This window comes from Glycine max, chromosome 2 (assembly GCF_000004515.6).
Source record: "Glycine max cultivar Williams 82 chromosome 2, Glycine_max_v4.0, whole genome shotgun sequence".
NCBI classification, from domain to species: domain Eukaryota; kingdom Viridiplantae; phylum Streptophyta; class Magnoliopsida; order Fabales; family Fabaceae; genus Glycine; species Glycine max.
Genome location: NC_016089.4, coordinates 41069073 through 41087315, shown reverse-complemented (window position 1 = coordinate 41087315; position 18243 = coordinate 41069073). Strand labels below are relative to the sequence as shown.

The 18243-nt window shown below is 32.0% G+C and overlaps 3 protein-coding genes and 1 non-coding gene across 7 annotated transcripts; 1 reads left to right on the top strand and 3 right to left on the bottom strand.

The window, feature by feature from the left end:
• Positions 1 to 25: 25 nt before the first annotated feature.
• LOC100797737 (probable aspartic protease At2g35615) lies at positions 26 to 1366 on the bottom strand. The gene has a single exon (XM_003518183.5). It carries the CDS (start codon positions 1364 to 1366, stop codon positions 26 to 28), a length of 1341 nt encoding a protein of 446 aa, XP_003518231.1.
• Positions 1367 to 1981: 615 nt separating this feature from the next.
• TRNAM-CAU (transfer RNA methionine (anticodon CAU)) lies at positions 1982 to 2053 on the top strand. Its single transcript has one exon. It is a non-coding gene; the product is annotated as a tRNA-Met (tRNA).
• Positions 2054 to 2890: 837 nt separating this feature from the next.
• LOC100794908 (autophagy-related protein 18b) lies at positions 2891 to 7947 on the bottom strand. 2 transcript variants are annotated; one of them, XM_003519122.5, is made up of 11 exons: positions 7746 to 7947; positions 7594 to 7667; positions 7454 to 7527; positions 7202 to 7311; positions 6789 to 6880; positions 6483 to 6595; positions 5854 to 5973; positions 5283 to 5428; positions 4775 to 4891; positions 4457 to 4522; positions 2891 to 3434 (listed from the first exon to the last, which is right to left on the bottom strand). In XM_003519122.5, exons 1-11 carry the CDS (start codon positions 7802 to 7804, stop codon positions 3299 to 3301), a joined length of 1107 nt encoding a protein of 368 aa, XP_003519170.1. In that variant the 5' UTR covers positions 7805 to 7947; the 3' UTR covers positions 2891 to 3298. The 2 variants fall into 2 exon arrangements, with proteins under 2 accessions (XP_003519170.1, XP_006575330.1); XM_006575267.4 differs by having other exon boundaries at positions 4775 to 4888.
• A 1659-nt stretch (positions 7948 to 9606) lies between these two features.
• Positions 9607 to 15324, bottom strand: LOC100797186 (probable LRR receptor-like serine/threonine-protein kinase At2g23950). Of its 3 annotated transcripts, XR_005887784.1 has the most exons (12): positions 14692 to 15324; positions 14480 to 14612; positions 14320 to 14391; positions 13981 to 14124; positions 13666 to 13737; positions 13459 to 13518; positions 13237 to 13337; positions 13020 to 13151; positions 12583 to 12927; positions 11432 to 11811; positions 9801 to 10688; positions 9607 to 9766 (listed from the first exon to the last, which is right to left on the bottom strand). XR_005887784.1 is itself a non-coding variant. In XM_003518182.5 (11 exons), the coding sequence occupies exons 1-11, from the start codon at positions 14777 to 14779 to the stop codon at positions 10299 to 10301; spliced, it is 1917 nt and encodes a 638-aa protein (XP_003518230.1). In that variant the 5' UTR covers positions 14780 to 15324; the 3' UTR covers positions 9607 to 10298. The 3 variants fall into 3 exon arrangements, 2 of the variants coding, with proteins under 2 accessions (XP_003518230.1, XP_040863901.1); XM_003518182.5 differs by having other exon boundaries at positions 9607 to 10688; XM_041007967.1 differs by lacking the exon at positions 13666 to 13737 and having other exon boundaries at positions 9607 to 10688.
• Positions 15325 to 18243: the final 2919 nt, after the last annotated feature.

The following is an 18243-nucleotide window of genomic DNA, read 5'->3' as shown; positions in this document are numbered from 1 at the left end:
AGACAGAGTTAGCACTAAGTTAAGCTCACCCATCAAGAAGTTCACAGTCAATCCTCTGAAAGTACACACGCATCCTATTTAAGTCATAGCCAACATTATAATTCTGTTGAGCCAACATTCCAATAGAAGAAAAGCTTTCATAGTCATCTCCAAAATAGTTCCCTGGAAGCATAGCCATGCAAAATTCATTCTCTGTGGTCTGAATAAACATACTTGTTACATCCAAGTCCAAAACAGCACCCTCAGCAAAATGAAATGTCACCAACGGAAAGCCACTTAGGTCCTGGCTTACCACACCACTATAGCACAAAGTATAAGGATTGTGCTTATCTTGTTGGGCCAAAACCAAAACCCCTTCAAGAAGATTCTCAACTTCAAAGCTTAGCACTTCAAATCCATATTTTGTAAGCCATGTGTGGTCGGCTCCAGAGTCAATTATCACTCCACTGTTATTATCTGTTATTGATCTTTCAAACAATGTTGGATCAATATCAAGCTTTCTCCCTCCTATACTTATAGCTTCTAGATTAACATAATACAAACCATTGATCACATTCAAAGTAGTTGAGTCACCTTGCATATTTGCTTTGTCCCCCAAGACTAATCTGTTAAACTTATAATTAGTATTTCTTAAGTTACCAATACAATATGAAAATTTCTTACCAAAGCTAGGTAGCAAAGAAAACCTTCCACTACCAAGTCCAAACACCCCATTGATTCCTTGGTAGGGGTATCCATTGGATGATATACTAAACTTACGACCACATCCAAATATCAAACTAGGAACTTTGATTATGCTTTCATCTATGGTCTCTAGTGTTAATTGTTCCCTAGCATAGATCCCTTGTGATGAGCCACTCCCAACATATTCAACACTGTATGGACACTCACCATTCACCACATCACATTTGTTACATTCACTGCATGACAAGTTAGAATATGTGGAAGATTTTGAAGGGTCAAATATTGGAACAGATTGCTGTGAACAAGATGAACAAGGATGACACATAACCCATGTAAGGCTGCTGCCAGTGTCCATGACAGCAAGTTGTGGAATAGGTGGTTCACCTATGGAGAAATTCATCAAGAACACAACATATCTGGGGCTAGGAACAAGATTGGAGATATAATCATTACTAAAAGTTTGCTTCAGAATTTTATGAGAGTAATGATCCCAAATGGTGTCTTTTGAATTGTAGGGAGATAATGATGATTCATGGTGTATGAGCTTAATCACTAGGTTAATAGTTGAGGTTGTGATGGTGGCAGTGGTTAAGGAGAAATGAAATATGAAAGGCAGTGAAACAAGTGTATAAACAAGTGGTGTTGCCATGACTACAGTTTCTTGAGCAAGTTTCAAATCCATTTTATGGAGAAATTGAGCTGCATTGACTAGTTAGTGAGTAGTGACTATTAGCTTAACTCCTTACGTGAAAACAACTTTTTCATGAGATGAAATAGTTGCTGAACTATTTTTACATGACTCGAACGGTTAGTTACTGAATTCTTTTCGCATTGAATTTGTTACCAAATTAGTCTTACTACACTTGTTTAATCTTCACTAAATACATTAGCTTCAATAAGTTTAGACACTAATAAATGAGATTAATGCCCAAACTTATTTTTTTACTTGGTATGTGCTGTTTTTTTTTTTTTACAACTTTTTGTGTATGTTCTCAGAATTTAGAATTTTGATGTTCCTCAGATCAGCTTAATCGGTCAATTTGCAGAACATCATTGTCAGTGTGGGAATTTGATCTCATGATGCGTTACTTTTTGTTTTTAATTCTTAATTTGTTAGATGAGAGAGAATTTCAAATGAAATTTTCTTCGCTTTGACAAAGAAAAACCGAAGGATTTTTTTAATAAACTATTTACCGTATGTTTTCCTTTGGCAGCAAAACATTCGCAACAGGTCACAAAAAGTTATTTCTAAATTCAAAAAGTAATATATTACATGAAAACACTTATATATCAACAAATCAGAGTGGCGCAGCGGAAGCGTGGTGGGCCCATAACCCACAGGTCCCAGGATCGAAACCTGGCTCTGATAAAGAGTGGCTTCCGAAGGCTATTATTTTTAGTTTTAATTGTTTTCCTTTAAATAAAACAAACTTTTTGTTTAGTATTCTTTATATTACTTTGGTTGCATAGTATTTTTTTTTTTACATACACCTGCATTATCTTTAATCCATTTAGATAAAATATAAATCCAAAATTCATCTAAATGCTTAAATTATAAAATTATTTTTTCATTAATTCATTAATTATTTATATTTTCTATTTCATGTGATTATATATAATCATATTATCCTTATTTTATAATATTTATTTAATAAAATTTTATATTATATCAAATCAGTTTTTTCTACAATTATTTGTCTAATAATAAAGATGTTAAACATTTTTAATTATTTTAAATAATATTTATTTATAAATTATAACTTAATAATTATGATCATAACATTCAATCAAACTTCTATAAAAATTATTCAATCAACCTAGATTTATTTTGTATTATAATCAATTCTATTCAAACTTCAAACATTTTTAACATAATACGACTATTTTTTCGTGGATTTTTTTTTTCAATACACAACTCAAATTCAAAATGTTACTTGAATCAATTTCTTTTTGTCGTTGTTTCTTTTTTTTTCATTCTACCTAAATAATTTATGTAACTGTAATAGAGTTTTTATGCATAAATTACAAAACCACACTTGGATTAATTTAATGAATAACTTGATGAATAAACTAATGTGTAAATAATCATATCTATTTACAATTCAAAAAACATTTCAACTTTGTATGTGGTTTTTTTATAACATATTTTCAAAAAAAATATTTCACGAGTAGATCAATTTTGTTTTCATTCCCGAGGAAGGGCATATTTTATCAGAATCTTTTCCCTGCATATATAATGATATAACTGCGAACATATTTATCAGTAATATATAAGACTTTTCCAATTGGTTGACACTACATACTCTATGTATATACTACTCTTTTTTTTTTTTAGTGAAACTACTTTATAAAATAAGAATATTCTATCCCAAATACACCACTAATTTACATTTTTTTTAATTCATTCCAATAATTTACATTTAAATGTTCTCTAATTTGGACTCATTGTTTCCTCCAAATAACACATTCATGTTGGCAGCCTCGACAGCTCTACCAGTTTCTTTGATTAACACTTCAACATTGGCAGCAGTAGTAGGTCTGGAAGTTTAAGTGTAGCATGTGATTCCTCAAGCTTCACAGTTATAGTTGGCGCTCTAAGAACACTTTATGTCACTCATGATGCCTTATCCATGGTCACAGTCAAAAGATTGAACTGGCGTCCTAAAGACCAAGATAATTCATTGTGAGCATCAATGCTTAAGTTGTATTCCTGGAAGTAACCGTTATAAGTTATTACGGACATAATGGCCCTGGAAAATTGAAAAATATAAAATTTTAGCAAACAAATAGATATCAAAAGTTTTCTGAAACATGGGAAGAACATAAGTTATGAAGAGCATTTCTGGAAAAGTTATTTGTGATAAATTGCTAATGCCACACAGCTTACCACATTTCAATGGCCATAGCTTTGAAGGGACCATTTACTTATCTTGTTTATAACGGTTTTGACTTTTGATAATTCTACACCTTTATATTGTACCTTGATTTCTATCAAACCACCCCAATTAATGTTTGGATTAAGATTTAAGAGTACTGTACTTATTTAATCGGAGAAACCTATAGAGACCCTAAGATTGGGCAGTTCTAGTTTCGAAATCTGAGACATGGATATACTGATATCAATGTCAGCAAAGTAGAACATAGTCCAAGTGGAATACAAAAATACAAGGCATGGCATTAAATACAATGACTTGGAGCCAAATTATTTCAAATTTCAATAGCTGCACCTTTAACATCAATAACAGGAAATGTAATTTTTACCCAGTAAAACTCAAATTTAATCCTAAATAAGTAAATATTCGATCCAACAAAAAATAAAGCTTCGATTTACGTAGTCACACTGAGCCTCACTTTGAAGGCAATAATGAAACATTAAAAGTTTATACTACACTCTGAACCCAATATCAGCAGAGGAGGAGATTCCAAAATTTGATCAGTATCCATAGGAAAGAGTCTCCTATCTAGAGCACAATTAATTATGTTCACTATATCATCTTTCATCTATTAATCTACAACATCCATCACCATGTATTTGTTACGGTTTCTTAATTGATTGTTGGCGTGGCTAAACAATGGTAGAATTGCAAAAAAGCATGCATGAACATACAAGCATGAGAAATATTAACTTCGTATTAATAATAGCCAAGAAGACATGTGCAGATGAGGCTTAAATCACATGTGCAGATGAATGGGGTAGAACGGGACATCAAATAAAGAGTTTCCAGTGGACTGTCAAAATCTGAGACCAATAGGTAAATAATGAGGCACTCACCTACAAGCTAGGAGTTCAGATGATGAGGAGTTGGTGACATTTTCAACCTTGCGAATTACAGCATAGCTGTATGACAAACAGCAGATTTAAAAAAATAATTTTAAATATGCAAATATTCTTACCAATATATAATAAAAAGTCCTCAACAAGGTTTGGTTAACACAATAAAATGTCAAGGTAAACAAAGTATTTTAGATTATGGAAATAAAGATCATATGAAATAGTTCCAAGGTTTAAACAGGTCAATATAAAAAAAATAAAAATAAAAAGATCTTAAATAAGTCATGAATCTAGATACATAACATCAAAATACTTCACCTTTTGACCCCTGCAGGGACAGCATTATGTAGTACATGATGATGAGCAGGATCCAGCACATCATGCACAGCATCAGGAATTATTGATCCAAGAAAACCACTTGATCTCTTGCTACTGCTGAAGTCATCAAATATACATAAGCTGACTTCCCAAATCCACTTCAGAGGAATCAAAATAATTAAGGGAAAAAAATATCACATTTTTTTCAAAGAGAAAAGGAAGCTTGTCCAAAATCAAAATTATATGGAAAACTAAAATCAGCTACAGCAAAGGTTGCACTTGTACACATTTATCACACAATAATTAATAGGACATCCACATCTTCCATTCAGTACTATTTGGTGACTAAGTCAAACGCAATAATTAATGTTTGCTTTAAATTTAAATCAGGCTGGCTTTACCTTCAGTAATCCACAGCAACCTAAATTTACATGACATATTAACTTGAGTTGAGTAGAACAATAAAGTAGTCTAATAGATGGGAAAGAGGGGGGGAAATTTTAAATACCTTGGACGTGAAGCAAATCCAAGAGTGAAAAGATGAATAGAACCAGAAGAACTTGAGGCTGCAAGAATATCTGGAAGCCGCTTTGATGGTCCAAATGAAACAGAAAATATAGTAGACGGATATGTCCCCCTTCTAAAGCTATATGACTGCGGAGAAAACATCAGTCTGGTTCTACACTTGATGCAAAATTGAACACAAAATTAAAAGATAAAAAACGGCTACAAGGTATATAATCAATCCATAAAGAATATAACTCATGTATGAATTACTTCAAAGAATGATGATGGAAAACAAAATAATAAAGAGCACTATTGACACAAAAATATTTGGTCCCATGAACAAACAAATTAGGGACTGGATTCTCAAGGTAAAAACTGAGTAAAAGGCCTGTGTGTTTTGACATGATATTAAAGGGACCTGCCAGATAATTGTATCATAATCTGATCTTTTATAACCAAAATCATTTTGTTTTCAATTTTAAGGAGAGAAAACACAGAAAGATGCAAGAAATAATGGCTGATACCATTAATACTCCCTATCAGTATTTACAAAATTGACTCTCATTCATCACCTTTGTTGCATCTGACACCAAATGGACTCTGATTATGGTCCCTTGCTCAGATGCTGTAGCTATGTACATTCCATTAGAAGAAAGAACCATTGCAGCTAATGGTGAACGATGAGCCTCAATCTGTAATTCAGGTTTTATAATAATGTTCATGAATATAAGTAAAAGATATAAACAACCATATATTAGTTCATATGTAGTATTAAAAAGAAAATATTACTGCCAGATAATAAAACAATGAAATAAGTCAATTACGGATGTGCAGTAAAACCCAAAACTTTTTCCTACTGTGCTCCCTAAAGAAGGAAATCCCACAATACCTCAAGTAGGCATTTACAGCATACAGTCCATGTCAATGACGAATATATTAACATAACTAGTTTTTGAAATTCCATAAAATAATGACAATAATTTTCATTCAAATAAACAAGAAATGCCAAATCATGAAAGCATTGAATAATATAAATTATTATTAAAAATTGAAAACCATGAAGCAGAATATTTGTCAGTTTTCATCATCTCACTAGGCTATATGATAGAGAAGGTAAAAAGCAAAAGAATTAGCGAATATTATGGTAACAAAGTCATTTATTTATTATATAAAACTATTCAGAAGGAAATTTATGTATAACCTCACAGTGTAAATGGCATTCCATGACATTATATAGCAATGCAGATCCTTTGGTAGTACTGGCAGGAAGAGCCAAGTAACATGCATCCAAACTAGGGGAAAAAGCGCAAAGTCCTGCAGGGAAAATTGCCTCAGAAAAGTATATGCATAATATAGCTGTTGGTTGGCATAATTAAAAGTTTAATTCACCATGTTTGTCACACTCCAATTGAGAATAGAATAATAATCTAACAAGTAAGAACTGCAAGTCAACAATTAATGTCTCCTTATTGAATGAAATAATATCACATATTGGTTCCAGCCTCACCTTTAATATTTGGCACTGTGTCAATAGTATCCAAGATTGTGAGACTATTTATTTCATATATATATGCTTTGTCTTGTAAAATGACAATGAGTCTGCATTATAGAGAAAACGAGAGATTAGAGTAATCTTAGTGACCAAGAATTTGGCAGTGCTACACTAAGTATTAGGAAAATAGCGTGATGCCCTAATCATAATATATTCATAAATAATCAGAGTGTCAAGCAATCAACTTCATAAAACCACCCCAACCCGAGCTTCATTTCGTTTGATGCCCACTTCATATTCCAATAATAAAAACACAACATAGTTGAAAGTAATGTTGTTTAACATTTTAATAAGGAAGCATTGGTAAACCTAAACCGAGACTAAACTAAAAAGAAGAAAAGTGCACTAGTGAAGATGGGAGGTTTGACCTTTGTCTATTCATGCGAACAGCAAGTATGGAAGTTAGAAAATTCAATTCTCTAAGAGCAGCTCCAGTGGTTGTATTGAATAAACAAAGACGGCGAGGAGACAAAGATGGCTGCACGTGCATCATGCATCAGTCAAAACAACAACACACTATCAGAGCCCGAGCCCGAGCCCAGGCCCAGGCCCAGGCCCAAGCACACACGGTAAGGTAGATAGTAGCCATTAGCAAAGCTAGTTTGATTACAGTACAGTACCTGATGACCAGCTCCAACGATAGCAAGAAGGTTGGAGCTAAACAGCATCTCAGCAATAACAAAAGCTCCAACCGCTACACGAAGGAAGGGGGAAAAAATTAACAAGAAAAAAGGTGATTAATTAAAGGAACTGAATTTACCTCTTTCATAACAAAGCCTTCCTGTATTAGCATCAAATATTCTAACACCATCTCTGGTGCCAACGGCAAAGTAACTGCAGTGAAAAAAGAAAGATATCAAGCGAACTTAAAGGTAAAATCAGGATTCATGATTTGAAAGAGAATTGACCTACCTGTGGTCCTGGTTGAAAGAAGCGCAAAGTAAAGAGGGCGAAGAAGATTGGTTGGTCATTGAATTGAATTTGATTAATAATTAATCATTGGGGTTCAAACAAGTTTTTTTTCACTGCTGCTCATCGATTAGTTTCATCACCTTCCCAATTCTTATGAACTTGTACTTATCCCACCCGACTCTACCCAATTCTTTTTCTTAATGGGGCATTTATAGGAAAATTAAATAAAACTAAATTGGGATTTTTTTATAAAATTATTAAACTCTATTTATTGGTTGTAACTTGCATTTGCATTTATCTTTTAAAACTTATTTTACTCACTTTAAACCAAATAAGTGTTAGTAATAAGTCATCTTTTGAAATCAAATGATAAATCATTTTAAATATGATTTTAATCTTTAAAAATAAGATGATATTTGTTTACTGTATCAAAAAATCATCTTTTAATCTTTTTTTATTTATAATAATGTGATGTATAATTTTTCTATGGTGTCATCCTTTTTGCTCTCTATTCTATTTTATGTTTCCTCTCTCTACTCTTTCTCCCTCTCATCTTTCTCCTTGTATCTTTTTCTCTCTCACTTCTCTCTTTCTTCTCTTTATGCACCATCATTATAAAATATTTTTTGTTGTCAATCAATAAAAATTATTGGTAATATAACTTTTAAAAATTATTATAAAAATTAACAAATTTATTATATTAAAAATTTATAATTAAATAATAATATAAAATATTTTATATTGTCAAAGCATACATCATTTACCAAATACGTGTTAAACATTAAGCAATCTTTAATACTTTGAAGTTAAATATTAAATACTTGTAAAATGTAAATTCTTCTGCCTTTAAATTATCAATAAGGATTAAATTTGGTTTTAATCTTTACAAATAGATGATTTTTTTTATTTCCTTAATAGATGATAAGTATTCAGTTTTAGTGTTTAAAAAAAATCATCTTTTAATCATTTATTTATGATAATGTGATATATGATTTTTATTTTTATAATTTTTTTTAATGCAAGTTAGGGACTCAATTTATGTTTTTTTTCTCGTCATTCTTTTTCTCTCTATTTTCTCTTTCCTGTCTTTCTTTTCTCTCACATCTTTCTCTTCTCCTTATGGTTTCGGCTTCACCTTTAATGAAGGGGATCCATACCACCATACCAGTACCACGCCAACAAAAAAAAAAAAAACTATACCAGTACCACACTGAATTTTAATACGTTCCAAAATTAAATTTTCAGAAACGGTTTGTAAATTACTCTGAAATAATATGTTATGTAATTAATTTTTTTAAATAGTTTGTAAATCACTTCTGAAATTAAAATTTTAGAAATAACTTTTAAATCAATTCCAAAGTTAAACAAACATAATTTTCAAACAACAGTTTAAAAATAGAGGGATGTCACTTAAAAAAGGAAAAAAGAGCAGACAGTGAAAACTTTCATGATGAAGTTGATGTTTGGGTTGGACGGTACTTTAAAGTAAAATCCAGAGGCAGAGATTCTATTATAAGGTTGTGGTTTATATTCTGCATCACGATCTCATTGTAGGTTAGCTTTCCTCGTATCTTCGTTAGTTTTGTATGCTTGTGTTTTTGAGCTCCATTCAAAAAATAAAAAATCTACATTCTCCAAATTCAAACATAAATCCCCACTCAATAATCACACTTAGCATACTTTCATAATTAACCATTTAAACCACTTGTTGTAAACAAAAATCAATTACTTCATCTTAAAAGTATTTCGTAGAAGGTATTACGAGTCAAAGGAAAAGAAGCATAGGGGGAAAAAAGGAAAAATTGCACTATACGAGTAACTAAGACAGAAAGGTAAAAAGAACATAGGAAAAGACACCAAATTGAGAAAAAGAGCAAGCGTGACCCTGCAAAGCTATCAGATCGACAATGACCTCTAACAGCTCAAAAGCTCTCAGACCGTGACCATCACACACTGATGCTTTCAAGTTTGAACATACATATTGAAACTGATGCTTTCAAGTTTGAACATACATATTGAAACTGATGCTTTCAAGTTTGAACATACATATTGAACAAGACAAACTGAGAGGACACTGCAAGATATGCATGCCCATCTTCATCTTCAGTCAAATATCATTCTGTGGAAACACACTCTCTTGCCTCTGCTGCTGCTTCAGCTTCACAATCGATAGGAAAGAATCTGATGATGTTCCCTGTCCACCCTATACAAAGTCTACCGTGCGTATTGCGCACCCACCTACCCCATTTTCTACCATTATACATATTTTCCACCCAAATGCAGCACAACATGAGTACAAATGCACTAATAATACTAAATTGTTTATTTACAATATTACAAACCCAAATGACAAAAATTTTAGAATATATATACATTTGATTTGATTTATATATATATATATATATATATATATATATATATATTAATTATCCTAGAATAAGCAAAGCTAATTAAGAAGAGGAAAAGAAAAGCTAATTAAGATTTATGGCAAAGAAAACTCCTTTCTTTCTTTCTCCTTTTCTATCTTGCTGTTTTCTTTTCCACATTTACTGTTTATCTAGGACCAGAGAGTTCCATTGCATAGGATTCCAAAGACTGTTCATCATCATCATCCATTGTCATGCCAAACATACTGGAACGGTCATGAACGTCATCATCATGTTTTGAAGCAGAGGTAGGGCGGGATGAAGTATTGCTATTGTTGCCGTGGCTGGGGTTCATGTCTTGATTACCGTAATTATGTGAAGATGCCCACTTCTCAGCAAGCCCATCACCTTCAAGCATTCGAACCACTTCAGACATTTTAGGGCGGTGGGCTGTCAAATATTGAGTACACAGTAAAGCAACTTGCAGCATCTCCCCCACCTCTATTCTATCATAATTGTCTCCTAGCTCTTTGTCCACCAACACTGCAACCCTCTTTTCGTGTAGTATTTTCCTAACCTGCCACACAAAAATAGGGACGAATAACGATCTCCAGTCTCTGAAGTGTGAACAATTCTTTAAACCAACCTTCAGATATCTATTTTAAGGATCTGTACTAGCAGGTTATGAATCACCTGCTAAGTATCAACAACTCTCCAACACTCACAGTAGCTTTTTTTTTAGGGGGGGGGGGGGGGACAAGGGGGTTTGGTTTACAGATAACAAAGAAACTATATTCACTGTATATTCCATTAATATCATAGTAAATACTAAAGGAAAAAAAAAAGATTCAAATCATCCTTCATTAGCTGTAGATAGAAAAGCCCCTACTGTAATTTACTAACTGCAGCACCGAAGTCATCCACTGCTCAACAGCAATAACTAATATATTTCGACCCTCCATAGCGCCACATAACTAACCATTCTTATAAGTTATTAAGAGCAATACGAGAACCCATAATGGTTTTAACACAGTTGCTTGTCATCTCAGAGAAAACAAATCCTACAACATTAGAGAACTGATTTTCCTTTCCCCTCTTTCCAATAGGTAAGTATCAAGACAATGAGGTAGAAATTGTAGCCCAGTGCAGATGGGAATATTCAAAATAAATCATGTTCAAAGACAAGTCATGCATGAGGAACTCCTAATGAAGAGTAAAATATTGAATAAGCTAATTACTAGACTAACTACCAGATTATTATGTCATATATATTTTGGAATGCAACAAACAGTTTGTTTCGGTTGCAAAAAGTTGACTTACCCACTCTAGCATAGCACCTTTTTGATTCACTGTTTTCCCAAACTCGAGTGCTGTCATTCCAGTTATGAGCTCTAACAAGAGAATGCCAAATCCAAAGACATCTGTTTTCTCAGATGATTGGCCGGTGGAGAGGTACTCTGGTGCAATGTGTCCAACAGTGCCACGGACAGCAGTTGTGACATGGGAATCAGCATGGTCAAGGAGCTTTGCAAGGCCAAAATCTCCAACAACAGCCTCACAATAGTCATCCAGAAGCACATTGGCAGCCTTAACATCTCTGTGTATTATCTTTGGATCACATTGCTCGTGCAAATACAGAAGACCTCTGGCAGCTCCAATTGCTATCCTCTTTCTTGTGTTCCAATCTAAAGCTGGTTTTCCTATCATACCACATACATGATATATTAAATCACAAGGAAAGTGAAAGTACAAAGATTCAGCAACTAAATCATTCTTGAAATACAGAAAACCTTGAAGGTTAAACAACAAGCAGTTGGCAGTACTCATTAAGAAAAACTTTCAACACTTTCCATTCCTATGCTATTTAAAGGCAAAATCCATTGGCTTTATAGCTACTCTTGCTAGTAGCCACAAAGAGAAACATTTTTTTAAATGCCTAGGATAAACATTTTTTAAAACCAGAAAGAAGTAATCCAATCAGTTTAATTTAATATGTAATGATTAGGATACGAAATTACCAACTACTGTTTGTAGGTGTATGTGTATCCCTGATCTTCAGACGATTCAGACCATTTCTAGCCTATCATTCAAAATTATAACAATTTGCCAAAATTTATTTAATGGAATGCATTAAGATTGTGAACACCAACGAGAAATTGTGAGCATGATTTCATGTTTTAACATTAAAAAGTAGGCTTGACATCACAAATTACTTTTTCAAAAACAAAAGAAAAGAGAAAGGAAATATAAAATGTCCTAGATAATGTCCCACATCCCAAACCATAATATATTAGACTACAATTTGGAACCAGCATCAAGGCCCTTCAACCATGAAAATAAGACAACCAAAACATGACAAATGCAAATCACAAGAATAAAACAGGGTTCAAGTACAATAAGTCAAGGTAGACAATGTTGCACTTAATAAAACATTATCTTATTCTATGATCACATGAAAGAGAGTTACCAACCTCTGAGCCTGGAGGCCACACTGCCATTAGACATATAAGGATAAACCAAAAGTTTCTCATTAGGAGTAGCACAGTATCCAATTAAGCGAAGTAAATTGCGATGAACTGCCAAGCTGATCATCTCCAACTCGGTTTGGAACTGTGATTCACCAGCACTACCATTTACATCTTTCAGCCTTTTCACTGCCACCATTGTGCCATCTCCAAGCTTCCCCCTATAGACATTGCCAAAGCCTCCAGCACCAAGGATATTCTTAGAGCTGAAATTATCCGTTGCATGTAGCAGCTCTCTGAAACTGAAATTTTTCAGATTTCCCAAGCTAAGAACTCCCTCTTCCTTACAATCTGCAACAATACCACAATCATAAATACTAATATCCTAATCATACCAATCCAGTACCATATAATCCAAGAACCTCAGTTACAGTGCTACCCACCGCTGATATAAAGCATGGCTCCGTGCTGTCGTTTCTTTCTATACCACAATAGCCCAAAAAGCAAAAGGATGAGGGAGGCGCAGCTAAGACTGACCCCAAGTGCTATTGCTAGTCTTTTAGACTTGTGTTTTCCTATAAACAGAAATGTAATACATGTTTAAAATGTTGTATAAAGACAAAGATGAGATACCAAGAAGGTGGAGGTAAAAGGACAAACCTTCTGATGACACTTGGGAGAAAGAAATGGGCATGAGGGTTGCTGACCCAGAGCAACCTTCAGTGGTGCTGCTTCCACAAACTAATGGGTTCCCCACAATACTACACAAACAGAAGTAACAGTGAATCAGGACAAAAAAAGCACAATTAAAAACTTTATTAGAATAATAAAACACTACCGTGTCCACAAAACAAGCACAGGAGGAAATAAGAGACAACATACTTGAATGACCTGGCTGGGAACTTGGGCAATGGTCCACTGAGATTGTTATAAGACAAGTCCCTGAGAACAAAGATTTAGCACATCAGATTTTCAGCAGAAGAAATTGACAAATAGCAAGAAATGAACAAGAAGCGTGTTGTTTCGAATTTCAAGACACTGACGTGTGAGAATGGGGAAAAACTGATATATTGATATAACTACACTCACAAGAAAGCAAGCTGTGGGGTTTTGGCCAGTGACACCGGAAAGGATCCGGACAAATTATTGTTGTTGAGTCTCCTGCTCCCGTAGCGTACAAAGAAACAGTGACTTACATTTCATAATTCACACAGCAAGATTTGAAGCAACAATATCCCAAAGCATAAAAAATAAAATATACTTTACACCTCAACGAAAAAAAAGGCAAGTCAACAAGGTAAACAACAGATAGTGGGCATTGGCCAATTGTTGGTTAAATAATTTCCCGCACTTTCTTTAGCAAAAAGAGAACTAACTAAAATCAAGGAAACAATAATTACTCACAAGTACTGGAGACTATTCAATAGACTAAGAGATGCAGGAATCAGCCCTGAGAAACGGTTATTGGAAAGGTCTAATGTCTGAAGCTTGGGAAGGTTTCCAAGTGCCGGTGGTATGTTGCCTGAGATATTGTTGTTCTGCAGTAATCTGCATTCAACCGCTGTTAGAACACACCACAGAACATAAACCACTCCACTCCACGAGAATCATGCTGAAACTATGCCAGGTATCTATCTAGCAGGGAATGACCGTTACAGACACAAAAAAAAAAAAAAACATATAATAAAATACGAAGAAAAAAAAGTAAGAGGAAAAAGGAGAAGTTCCGAAAGATGGTCTCACACTTGTCGAAGATTTGTTAGATTTCCGATAGATGGAGATAAAGTTCCGGAGAGAGATTGGCTAGGCGCTCCACTGCATAGAGAGAAAAGTAAAAGTGAAAGTGAGAAAGGAAATGCAGAAAAAGAGAAAGAGAAAGTGGTGATAATAGTAAAATACTAACAGGCCTATGACAAGGTAATCAGAAGAGCAAGTGATCATGGTCCAGCTGCAAGCGTCGACGGAGTATTCATCCCAGTTGTTGAGGACGCCGTGTGGGTCATGGAGAGCTGCCTTAATGTACATCAAAGCCTCCACTGCACGCACAATTATATATCAATTAAGGGAATCTTAGACTTGGAGAATGAATGTGAAAAATAAGCGTGTTTAGTAGACCTTCGGGGTTGCGAGGCTGGGAAGCGGAAGAGAGAGTGTAGCGTGAGAAGAAGAAGAAGAAGAAGAAGAAGAGAGAGTGGAGAGCCATGAGAGCATGGAACAGGGAGGGAGGGACAGAGGGTGATATGATATTAAGTAATGAGTAAGAGAAGCACGTCAGCAAAGGCCGGGTTGAGATGGAAGAACAAGACTCCTAGACTAGACTGGACCGGTGGTGTCTCTCTCTCCTCTTTTTTCTTTTTTGTGTTGTGTGTGGCTTGCTTTGCTTTTTACTCAGGCAGAAGAACGTGAGGGAGCCCGCCAGAATCAAAACGTCCATCAGATGTGTAGTTCAGTACCTGCCTACTCTATAATATATATTATTTATTACTATTCTTATTGCTTCCTTCTGCCGCTTTTTTCTTTTTTGTTCTATTTACTATTTTTATACAAATATATATATACATGAGAATTTTAATCAATTTTTAATTTTTATATTTTTTTAGCATACTCAAGTATTGATTTTTTATATCAGAAACAACTAATCTTTCACATTTTTAAATTTAATTTTTTTTATTTTTAGTAAACAATTTATCACTGTGTTACAGTTCCATAAGCTAAAATAGATGTTTATCTTTTTTATATGAAAAGTTGTTACTGAATTGTTATTCAACCAATATAACGAGGTTCACGACCCATATATAAGACTTAAAATTTATAAATTAAAACTTCTTATTGTAAAAGATTCTTGTAATATTTAATGTAAAAATCTTGAAATAATTTTTAATTCAGCTATAATTTAATTTCAATTTATATTTTTATTAATTTTCTTGTTTAATTAAAATATGGGTAGCAAATATGATTATAAGTAGGTAACTACTTAATGATTGTTTTATTACTTTTGACATACATTTCACACAATAATTATTTATTTGTTTTCTTAATTTTTGCTTAATTTCATCCCAAATAGCTAGAATTTAATGTTTTCATACAACTATAGTCTTATAAATAAAATTTTAAGCATTTATTAATTTTTATTATGTTTTTATCAGAGTTTTAGAACAGCAAGAGAGAGGAAGTTTGTACATAGAAGAGCACGTGATGGTTGAAGAGTAGAAGCAGATGGCCATGTTAATTTCAATACAATTTGAGAATTAATTTTAAAGAAATAGTGTCAATGAGTTGGGCTCAGCCAGCGAGCAAAGTCGACTATAAAGTGTGTTTTGGATTTTGCAAAACTCACCCATCAAGCAATGCATTAAGTGAAATGACGAGACAAGGACCTTGGATTCAATATAAAAGAACATTATCATGAGATCTAAAGAGTATCAACCTAAAGCTTCGTGTAGAGTGAAAAAACATTGTTGCATTGATTTCTATTTCATTCTTCACTTCATTCCTCTTGTATTTCTTCGTGTAAAGGCTAAACTTTCTATTGGGAGTTTACTTGTCAAAAACTCTTGATATAATTATTTTTATTATTTATTTAATATTATTTCAATGTTATTGTTTCCTTTTAAATAATTTTTTGAAAAAATACGAGTTAATATCCTAATTATTATGTTATATCTATAATCATTAATTGACAAATTAGTGGATACAAAAATATAAGAATAAGTTCTTATGTCAAATAAGTTTGTTTTAAATCAAACAAACTTCTAACCAAGTTAAACTAGCTTGTAACTATTAAAATATTTATTTATATTTTTAGATTAAATATATAATTTAGTACATGTACCTTTCACGCATTTTATTTTGGTTTTTATACATAAAAGTTGGTCTATATACATGCCAATGTTATTGATTTCAATAATTTAGTCCATTTATCATACATTGACAGTAAATTCAAAGAGTGTATTCATTATTTGATCCTTATATTTGTAACTAATTTTTCTCTAAATTGTTACTATTGTGATTGTGTATAGAGTTATTTATACTCTAATATGATTTTTTAAAATTTTATAACATATTTTTTTATTTTTCATTTATTCTACCTTTATGCAATTTTTAAATCTATAATATCGAATAAAAATATTTAAAAAAATATAAATGAATAAACTCTTAATTTATTTTTAAAGTGTTACTCTCTCATTTTTTTTCTTTTTTATAAATTTTTTTTAATTGTCTATTATATTAACTAGTATATTTTAAGAAAACTCTTAATTAATTAAAAATTAATAAATACTAGAAACTTAATGAAATAGTTTTTTGTGTCTATTGTTAGGATGGGAAAAGATGAATAATGATGGACTACATGTACTAATTGATGATTTTTGGATGACATTAAAGAAGAATATAAAACAGTGGTATCCAATTGTGATTAGTGTTTTGAAGCATTTGTGATTGAGATTTGGGAGGTGCAGGGTACTGATCCTCATAAAGTAAAGCTGCTTGTTGATTTGACATAGACTCCCTGCACTGCACTGCGCAGCCAATTGTTCCGTCCAACGACACTCAGTAGTGGGTCCCTGTTTTTTTGTTATGTTCGCTCTTCACACACTCATCATTCTTCCTTTGCTTTAGTTCCCTTTTACCAGACTATTTTTTTTTTAATTATAAAGTATTGTATAAGAGACAAAAATTATTTTGAAATAATTATTATTTTAATTTTTAAATATAATATTAATTATTTCGTTTCACTCATATTCGTTTTTATATTAATAATAAATAATAAATTTTATAATATTGTCATTCTTTTTATAAAACAATGTTGGACATCAATTATTTTAGGAAAAAAAGTACTACTTTTCTTTAAGAGTTAACTTAACTTGCTATTTTAGTTGTAACTTACATACTGGACTATAAAAAAAAATTATATACTAACTAGTCATTACTTTATGGTAATATAGTACAAGTTTATAATTTTTTTCATTTATTATTAATTTTTTCATTGTTTTGTAAATTTATTTATTATTAGTTCTTTTGAAAAAAAGTTAATAACAAATGAACAAAAAATTAAGAAATACATATAAATTTATTAATTTAACAGCAATTAAAATAAAGTGTTAAACACTAAAACTAAAATTATTATTTTATTAAAGATTTAATATAAAAAATAAAAAAAAAATATTTATTAATAATCAAAAATATATTTTAACCTATAAAAATATCAAATCTTCATACTTCATTATAAAATTTATAGTAAAATATAAACTATTAACAATTAATATTTATCTATCAAAACATATACAGTATAAAATTTAAAAATTATTATCTTAAGTTTTCAAATCACATTATTAAATATAAATGCTAACATGTGTGTTGTATGTGTCATCGAGATTATAAGTTAATTGATAATCACATGACCATTTAAAAGGTATGTGTATTTTTTTTAAGCTTGACTATTAAAATATTAATTTGATGATCTATGTTTACAGTACTTGTAATAACCTGATTTTTTTTATTAACTAAATCAGTAATACTCAAAATAATATAATTAAAAAAATTTGGGTGAAAATTAATGATAAACATGCAAAATTTTAGTTATATGCAAATTACGACAATGCAAAAACTCTACAACTAAGCTAATGTCGTAAAAATAAATATAAAAACAAGTAAAAAACTTATGAAAGA